This window comes from Gobius niger (genome assembly GCF_951799975.1).
Source record: "Gobius niger genome assembly, chromosome: 22".
Classification (NCBI taxonomy): Eukaryota; Metazoa; Chordata; class Actinopteri; order Gobiiformes; family Gobiidae; genus Gobius; species Gobius niger.
Window position 1 is genome coordinate 15,552,144 of NC_136873.1, and position 10,107 is coordinate 15,562,250.

General features: G+C 43.8%; 1 protein-coding gene across 2 annotated transcripts in view; it reads left to right on the forward strand.

Annotated features, from left to right (window-relative positions):
* Positions 1-9,648, forward strand: part of LOC306981333 (carboxyl-terminal PDZ ligand of neuronal nitric oxide synthase protein-like) — a gene marked incomplete at its 5' end in the record, with an annotated part of 286,117 nt that extends 276,469 nt beyond the window's left edge. The window contains 3 exons of one of the 2 annotated variants that reach the window (XM_079580914.1): positions 2,927-3,033; positions 7,850-8,148; positions 9,240-9,648. In XM_079580914.1, coding sequence (XP_079437040.1) covers positions 2,927-3,033; positions 7,850-8,148; positions 9,240-9,478 — 645 coding nt within the window. In that variant the 3' untranslated portion in view covers positions 9,479-9,648. The remainder of the gene's footprint in view (positions 1-2,926; positions 3,034-7,849; positions 8,149-9,239) is intronic. The other variant, XM_079580913.1, reaches the window with a different exon arrangement.
* Between the last annotated feature and the right edge of the window lie 459 nt (positions 9,649-10,107).

Sequence of the window (10,107 nt, forward strand, 5' to 3'; positions counted from 1 at the left end):
GACCACAGACTGACGGCCGATCCAGGCATTAAATCTGATCCAATCCGATACTCTTCCAAAAAATACCTGGATCGGCTACTGATACCGATACTGGGACATCCCTTCTTTTGGATTACACTCCAGCAGGGGCGGACTGGGACTGAAAAACAGCCCTGGACTCTGACCAGCCTGGCCCAAATTAGCGTACATGTGACACTTACCACCCGCCTTAACGGACCGCATTTTCTCCAGTTCGGCTTTACCCAAATCTAAGAGCTTCTCGTCTGGAGAGCAACAATGTAACACCTCATTTGAAAGCTGAGACCTACAAAGTCTGTCAAGTCGCTGCATTTTTTGTCATAGTTTTGTTGTTTCTTCATTACTTTTTGTTGTGTTTTTGTCACATTTTTTGTCACATTTTTTTGTTATGGTTTTGTCCTTTTCGTTGCTTTGTTGTCGTGTTTTTGTTGACTTTTCATCACATTTTTTGTCACTTTTTTTGTTGCTTTTCTGGCACATTTTTTGTCACTTTTTTTGTTGCTTTTCCGGCACATTTTTGTTTTGTTTTCATCCTCTTTTTTTTGTCGCTATTTTGATGCTTTTAGATTTGGGTAAAGCTCGGTGGCCCTAGAGCCAGTGGCCCTTCTGTGCTCTTCCAGAATGGACATATGGCCAGTCCGCCCCTGCACCCCAGCAAAAAGCATGTCCACTTCAGTAGCTCCTGCAGACAGTAATTTGTCCAGTCTTTAAAGGAACAGGCCTCTGTTTTTACATCCTGAGATATGTTCTTACCTGAGCTTAGACGAGTGGATGCGTAACTGTTAGCATTTAGCTTCTTCCAGCATAAGTATAGCTCCAAACTGGGGTGAAGTTAGAAACTACCATGCTGTTCCCTGTTTTCCCTATTTAAATACAGTTACATTAAAAGCTGTATGATCCAAGTCTAGTTACACAAAATGAAACATGTCAATTTTCTAAGCGGATAAAAAAGAGGCACTATATTCTGAGGCGTAGTAACATCTTAGGAGCACTTCGACGTCTGCAGTAAAGTCGAAATGCTTGGGAAAATGTGGATCTGCTTGGTAGTTTCTAACTTTACCCCAGTTTGGAGCTATACCTATGCCGCGAGAGGCTAAATGCTAACAACATTTTGCGTGACTGAGCGCACGCACAAAGACCAGACGCATCAACTCGTCTAAGCTCAGGTAAGAACATATCTCAGTATGGAAACACGGTGGCCTGTTCCTTTAATGGGAGACACAGCCAGTGAAATATAAAGTTTTATAGGGATAGGGAGATTTTTTTCTCATCGGTGTATTGTGCAAGGTGTGTGTGTAACTGATTTTTTACTTTGTATGTACCCGATGAAGGAAACTTGAGCTGGAAACATAGTTTTTTTTTAAAATATATTCCATAGCTATTATTCTGTTTACCATAGAGGACAAAGAAAATAATGAGCAGTTTTAATTGTTGAAAAGAGTACCAGAATTAGGGAGACCTATACACCTTCTGTAAGGATGAAAATTTGGAAAGTTGAGCTCAAAAGTGAGGGCAAAGGGTCAAAAAATCTATGGAAAATGGGCTACATTTAAAACAGTCTTTGATTAAATTGAAATACTTTTTTCAAAATAGGAACAGATCGGGAGAGTTGGCAAGTATGGTTTTCACGCGGTGGCAAATGTTGAGATTTGAAGCTAGTTTTCCCTTTTTGCATTGTAGTTTTAATATCCGAGTCCAAAACAATGCAAAACGTACCTTTTACATTGTTTTTTTTATGATGTTTTGTCGCTTCTAAGTCGCCAGAGATTTCCAGGAAGTAGCTTCAACATCGCGCTGCAAAGGGCCATTTTCCCACACATATTTACTCACAAATATTTTACTCACAAATATTTTCATAGTTTGTATCCAGGTGTAGAACAAAAGGCTACAGGCCTGTGCGCAGACGTCACAAAACCTGACGGATTTATTGAGATTTGAACTAAAAAAACGGGGCCAAATTTGAATTTTTACAGATTTTTTCGTTCATCAATAGGCAAGGCAAGTTTATTTGTAGAGCACAATTCATACACATGGCAATTCAAAGTGCTTCACAGTTGCATAAATACAAGAAAGCAAATACAATCAATAAAAACATCAACATAGAATTAATCAATTACAGTAAGAGGCAAGAGTGTAGATAAAATACTTTCAGTTATATGCATTTTTAAGTCTTGTTTTGACTCGCTGTGTCTTGAGCACTATTTCGCTGTCTTGAGCACTATTTCGCTCTGTCTTGAGCACTATTTCGCTCTGTCTTGAGCACTATTAAGTCTTGTTTTGACTCACTCTGTCTTGAGCACTATTTTTAAGTCTTGTTTTGACTCACTCTGTTTTGAGCACTATTTCACTCTGTCTTGAGCACTATTTCACTCTGTCTTGAGCACTATTAAGTCTTGTTTTGACTCACTCTGTCTTGAGCACTATTTTTAAGTCTTGTTTTGACTCGCTCTGTTTTGAGCACTATTTCGCTCTGTCTTGAGCACTACTTCACTCTGTCTTGAGCACTATTTCACTCTGTCTTGAGCACTATTAAGTCTTGTTTTGACTCGCTCTGTCTTGTGCACTATTTTTAAGTCTTGTTTGGACTCGCTCTGTCTTGAGCACTATTTCTGTCTTGAGCACTATTTTTTCTTGCTCGTTCACACAAAGTTACCTAACCTCTGTTTTGTCGCTCCTTCTCCTCTGGACATCAACATAGAATTAATCAATTACAGTAAAAGGCAAGAGTGTAGATAAAATACTTTCAGTCATATGCACGGGCAAAAATAACTGTAGCTTATTCAAAAACTAACCAAAATCTTTGTATCTGGTATATCATCAAAATAAAACCATATTTAAGTGTCTATGGCTAAAAACATCAGATTAAGATGAGTTTTGAACACTCCTCCTGTGTGTCCGTGTGCTGTAGATGACGGACCTGCTGCGGAGGAAGGAGCCCGCCCACCTGGGAGACATCGGCGTCACGGAGGTCAACAAGAACGTGGACCCGAGCTGGAGCAGCCGCAGCCCCCACAGGTACACGGCTTCAACGGGACGCGCCCGTCCTTACACGGGGTGGGGGGGAGTTTCTTGTTCGGCCCTAGTGGGAAAACAAACCATTACTTGGAAGTGTCCTCCAAAAACCAATCAGCCTGAGCTGTTCTGCCCTCAGACTGCATTTATTAACAAAACCCATCACAGAACGGACAGAGTAGTGGGAGTTTGTTGACAATACGCAGTCTTTCTAAGTACTTACTGACTACTGCATTGTAAGCACTGCAACCATGATTAGGACATTGTTCCCTCGTCAACAAACATCCCTGGAGTAATATTTCACCTCATTCTCACAGCTTCTGGGTCACATTGAGACATTGTTCAAATCCGACACTGTCCTCCACATTTTTAAAGCCCTAATCCAACATCATATCGGTCAAATTGTGTTTACTGTATCAGGCTGACCTGAAATACAAAAAAGGTGTTAGGTTAGACCTGGGTAAACCCCGGTCCGCGAGCCAGGTCTGGCCCGCCAAACAATTTAATCCGGCCCGCTGCTTATTCTCCATAAAATTTAGTGATGCACGATTATGCCAATTTGAACCGATAATTCCGCATTTCCCGATACCGATAACCGAGAATGACACCGATAATTATGTGTATATATATTTGCACTTTATTTTGTGACAAGAACTCAATGTAACAGTTCACAGTTCTACCCAAAATGTATTAAAGCAGTACTAAGTAACGTGTTTACCTTTATAAATCCTCTCCGTAGTCCCTGTGGGGGTAATACAAGTGTTTTTGGGATGATTGGAGGGTCTTTCATCTCCCCCTGGTGTCTCTGGACAGAAAACCATGTTTGCAACTTGACTGCCACCGGTCCGGAGAAAGCAATACACACTAATGGAATCACGAAGCTAACATGCTAACGGGCAAAGCTAACTGCGGGCTAACGTCACTTTAAACAGTATTTACAGCCAGGTTTGTGTGAAAAAAAATATTTCCATTGTGTAATTGGATGCACAGTAAACCTCTCTCCCTTCGCCTTTCCTGTCAGCGTAGTATTTATTCTCCAAGACAATTAATAAGTTAAAAAATCGTAACTTGCTACGACACCTGCAGTTGCGCTTTTGGCCTCTAGGGGGAAGAGTTACTTAGTACTGCTTTAACTCTACCAAGCAATATACAAGTGTATACATATAAATCAAATAATGAGTTTTACTTTGGGTTTTACTAGGGTCCACCTTTTTCTAAAGCTCTGGTTTTTTACAGTTCCATCATCTGAGCAGGTCTGTCTCTATTCATCTGTGTCACATCTTATTAAAAAAAAGAAGAAGAAGAATATTACTACTGCTATTTCCTTCCTAGTGTTTATCTTTTTGTTGACATCACACTAATGAATTCTTATTTACAATACTGACAGATTCAAGTTTGACTAATAATACGATACCACAGCACAAAAACAAGACTCTCTCCTGCATTGGGCTCATTTATGCATTTGTGCCTCGTGTGGCTGCGTGGCTCATTTCATCAATGTAAAACTTCTCTCTTTCATAGCGCTTCAGTCGCGGGGCTTTCGTGTTTATTTGATCAGAAATACGGTCACGGTCACGCCGTGACCGTGACCTGCCAGAGCGAGCTCCATTGAAAACATGGATGTCACAAAACAAAAGCATGAGGACCATGTGCCTCGTGTTTCACCATCCTCATATCCAGCGTCTGAAGCTGTGCGCTCTCTGCCCCTGGAGTTTGAGAGCGTAGTGAGTCCGCTCGTTTGAATATGAATACAGTCTGTGCTGAAGAGATGTGGGCAAAGCCTCCAGGAAAGTTTGTTGTTCTGGAAGTGGTGTTACACTGTGTTACATTGTTACACTGAAAAGCATCACTGTCAAAACTGGGCAATTATCCCGTGTTTTCCCCTTTAGTCGGGCACATGGCTCATTATGCAGGATAAACAAAGTAAAAAGCCATTGATGACGCTCTGGCCTCTGTCTTTTTTTTTTTTGTGATCAATTTTTTTTATTGAAGTGTTACATTACATTGGCATTTTGCACTTTTTTGCATGTGTTACACTTTCATTTTGTACCCCTTTCTTTTTTACCCACATCCCCATTTCCCTTATGATGGGCAGAGAGGCTCAAAACTGCGTAAAAAGCAGTCCCCAAAAAATGAAAAAAATTGACAAATAAAAAAAAACAGAAAACAGAAAATAAAACAGAAAATGAAACAAAAAATAAGGCTCTGGCCTCTGTCAAAACTGTTCCTGTCATAGAGCTAAAAACGGGACACATGGCGGACAGGTGTAAACCACCAGATTAAAGTTATTTCATTTCTATTGTTATGGTCAATGAGGCGTAAGAGCGTCTGAAGCCGAATAGAAAACTTCCCAGCGGAGTGTCATTTACTGCAGAGTTCTTCTGGACTTCACAGACAGGAGCCTGATATAAATAAATAACCCGCCTCAGTCCGCAGAGTTGTAAGAGTGAGACGCAGGTTGTTTGAGAATCACTGAGCTCTTGGTGAACACCTTCTTCCTCCTCTGTAGCCTTTGTCTTGTTTCCTTTGGTTTGGTTTTGGTACAGACAGCACATGTTCTGCACTCGACCAGTTCTCGGCCTGGTTTACGTCCGTCCTGGTTTAGACCTGATGTGGGTAAATACTTACAGATTGTTATAGTTGTACCGAATATTGAAAAGATGCAGGACAACTGTCTGCACACACGTGACCCTTTTTGCTGAGCTTGCTGCGGATCTCCGGACAGCCCTGCCGTTGTTTATTAGGTTCGGTGATGTGAACGAAATGAGACGTACATATTCTATCGCCACTTATGCTTTTAAAACGTTCGCGCTTATAGACTCAGGCCAAGTAATGTCTGGAATTCACAACCGCCGTAAACCTCTGTCTTGTTATGGGAAAGCAGAGCGTCGTTATGTCGTTTTAATTAACTCTGACCTGCTGCTGCGTGAAGAGTAAACATGCTTTCTGTTTTATATATGCGGCTTTAAATGCACCAGTGCCGTGCGTATGGGAGCTTTTCTCTCCCTATATATTAAACCTTTATTAGCCCAGCTTCGGCGCACAGTTCCATTCTTTACAATAATAACTTCAGCTGCCGGCTTTAGGCGTCCTTGAGCTGCGCAAACTCATTTCTGAGGAGACATAAAGCTCATGGCGCAGAAGAGAGAGAGGCAAGTACAGCTTAGAAATGACCAGTGTGGCTCAGTTTGCAGTGGGAGCAATTTGAGTGTTGAAATCGTCGAAGGAGCCTTTAAAGGTACATTGAAAGTATGATTTTTTTTAACCAGCAAAGTTATATGGTCAGGATGTTTGTTTTTAATCATTACCAAATACCATCTACCCCCATTTTTATTTACTCGTTCTTTTCATGTTATTATGTCCATCCATCCATCCATCTTCTTCCGCTTTATCCGGGCCGGGTCGCGGGGGCAGCAGTCTCAGCAGAGATGCCCAGACTTCCCGATCCACACACACCTCCTCCAGCTGTTCTGGGGGGACCCCGAGGCGACACCAGGCCAGCTCGGAGACATAGTCCCACCACCGTGTCCTGGGTCTTCCACGAGGCCTTGTCCCACTAGGACATGCCTGGAACACCTCCCGCAGGAGGCGACCAGGAGGCATCCGGAACAGATGCCCGAGCCACCTCAGCTGCTCCTTTCGACGTGAAGGAGCAGCGACTCTACTCCGAGCTCCTCCCGGGTAACTGAGCTCCTCACCCGATCTCGAAGGGTGCGCCCAGCCACCCTGCGAAGGAAACTCATTTCGGCCGCTTGTATTCGCGATCTTTGCGAGGTGACGGGTCAGACGAAGAGCAGTTCAAAAGACCCATATGGACGCACAACAATCAAGGACCGTGACGTCGCCCGGCATGGCGCAGCCGGGGCCCCACCCTGGAGCCAGACTTGGGGTTGGGGCCCGAACGCGAGCGTCTGGTGGCTGGGCCTCTGCCCACGGGGCCCGGCCGGGCACAGCCCGAAGGGACGACGTGGGCCCGCCCTCCTGTGGACCCACCACCCGCAGAGGGATCCGTAGGGGTCGGGTGCAAAGAGGACTGGGTGGCAGTCAGAGGCAGGTGCCTCGACGACCTGGTCCACATGCACAGCTTCTGTTATTATGTTTTACAGAAATTTGATAATAATCTCAAACACATCTTTATCACTGTTTCTTTCACTTTGTTGGTTAGAAAATGCCATATTGATACAGCTGAAACAAAATGTCCAGTCGTTTCACTTAATTTCCACACGATTCTCACACAATCTCCCAATAAAAATTGTTTGTTTGGTTTTCCCTGTTTTAGTTGCTTTTTTGTCACTTTGTTGCCATTTTTCTGTTACTCTTTTGTGGTGTTTTTGTTGCTCATTTGTGGTGTTTTTGTCACATTTTTTCTCGTCAGAAACACACCTGGAGTCGTATTTCACTTCATTCATGCTCTGCATAGACTTTAGACTTGATAAGCCGTCATCCTGGAGGTTCATGCAGATTTCAGTAACCCCTGTTTACTTTGGTCGTGTCTTCAGCTACTGCTGAAGCGCTCCCATCTGTATTTCTTTGAATTTTTTTTTCTTTTGATCAGTAGGACCCAAAACTGTTGTCTTCCAGTAGTTCATTCATAGATTTATTTTCAGACCTGTTCTGAGCCGTTCTGCACTCAAAGAATGTTCATTATGAGGCCATTGCTTTGTTATTAACCTGCTGTCACCTGACAAGCACAATGTGGACGACGACCTGCTCTTACTGGCATTTTTATGACAAAACATAAAATATCACCGTTGTATATAATATATATACGCTTCAGTTGCATATATCATCATAACCTACTTCCTTGTGTGTCTTCCAGGCCGCTCTCCGCCCTGGACTCGTTCCCCCGCCTGGACCCTCCACCTCCCTCGGGTAAAAAACGCGTCCCCCGCGCTCTGAAGACCACTCAGGACATGATGATCTCCTCGGTGCCTGTGGTCTCCTCCCCCGAGGCCGTCGACGCCGCCTCCTGCCCGCCCACCCCTGAGAAAACACCGCCCGCCCCCGAGAAAGCCCCGCCCGCCACCAGCCCAGACACCACCGTCACCGGCCGGACCACTCCCACGATCACAGGACAGGAAGAGGCGGGGCAGACGGAGGAGGAACCAGGAAGCAGAAGTGGGTGGTAGATGTATTTAAAGAACCGGATAGGGTAGCGCCCATAGAAATATAAAAGAAAAGCGGTGTACAATCCTAGCGTAGCAGTTAGCAAGTCAGCTAGTCCGGGAAACTTTATAGCTTTACTTTTTTTTTAGTTCGTTAGCCTGCTCAATGTATGTTTCCTTTAGCCATTAGCATTAGATGTTTTCAGCTGTTGCCAACGCATCTTTAAAGTGCATTTGACACCATTTTTGGAAAACATAGTTAACACAATTATAATTTAAAAAAAATAATCTAAATTGTACCCAGCGTTCTTTGGTTTTACCATTTTTGCGATGTTTGTAGTTTCACTTCCTTATTGGACACTGACAGAAAATGACATAGATAGAGGCAAACAATTTTAAACTGTTGCCATGCCGATCATATTCAATCAACGGGAAATGAGTCGTTCTGTCTGCAATCCGCCTCATAAGCCGCAGAAGTTTGCTTCAATCCACATTTACTGCTTTGTTTTGGCACATGGCTCTCGTTCATGGTATTCTAACCGAGCAGCGTTTGCGTTTCACACACCCTCTCCAGGATCCGCTTGTTTGTGTGGACGAGCATCACGTTAAGTTGTTTACAGAGGCAACAGCGGCGCACCGCGCTTTTCACTCATACAACTCAAGGGTGTATGGGTAATGTAGTCTCTGCTCACGGTGGGACGAAGTAGGAAGCATTGTGAAGGGCGCTCTGAAAAGCGGTGGGGCAGACAAAGGATGAAAACAGATGTGCAAATGAACGTACTGGTACGCTAAAAGCACGTTCTTGGCACACGGAGAGGTGGCGGTACGCTAAAGAGATATTTTTGGAAGTGGCGGTACTGAGTATCAGTGCGTACCGGCCCACTTAAAGCACTGCCCTGAACAACTAAGCACTAAAGCAATGAAACATTTGCTTGTTGTTGTTGGCAAAATAAAACCCGCCCACCCACGGGATTGGTCCGGATTCATTAGTGGATCTGAGCCTGAATGCTACAGTTTGTTTTATTTTGTATGAAGTTGAAATAAATAATCACGGCGAGTATGATCAGTTTTAACCTCATGGACTTTCTTTCTAACACGTGGCAGGAAGCGTCACCGCGGACACCGCCCTCCCCACGGACCTGGATGAGGCCAGTCGGATTGTAGAGGCGGCGCTGGAGCTGTCCATCCCGGACCTGATCAACAAGGACCCTCCGGAGGCGTGGCTCAAGGGGGGCGGAGCTGACCCCGCCCTCTGTCCCGGTCAGGACGTCCCGCAGGGGAACGGGGGCGGCGGTGAGGAGGCGGAGGCGCAGAGCAGTCCGGACCTGCTGTCGTTCGAGTGAGGGGGGACGAGAGTTCAGCTGCACCAAAACAAACGAACGCAAACAATAGGGGAAACAAAATCCTAAATTTTGTTAAAACGACTTGAATTTTAACTATTAATATTGACTTGAGTAATTTTGAGTATAACTGACTTGCTTTAAAACATTTTGGTTGGGGTTTGGTTTGTTTTACAAGTTTTATGCATATTTTTGATGCATAAAATGTTTTAAGAGGTTAGAAATGTCATGTAGATTGAAACCAAAAAATACCGTAAAGTGCATATGACACATTAGACACAATTATATTTAAGATTTTTCTAAAAGTTTTACACAGCTTTATTTAGTTTGACTTTTTCTGTGACGTTTAGCGTTTCAGTTCCTTATTGGACACTGACAGGAAGTGACATAGATAGAGGCAAACAATTTAAAATGTTGCCGTGCCGACCATATTAAGTCAATGGGAAACATAGATTAAAGATAGAAGAGGTAACAGGTGTTTCCATTCAGCCAGTGTTGTCACATGGGTCAGGCTTTAAAGGGGCTAGATGCAAGTTAGCCATTTTATACTCACTACTGCCACCTCAGGTCATGCATGTAACTGCAGCTTCTATGTTAAGCACTTCGGACCCGAATTAACACCTTTTTGACAG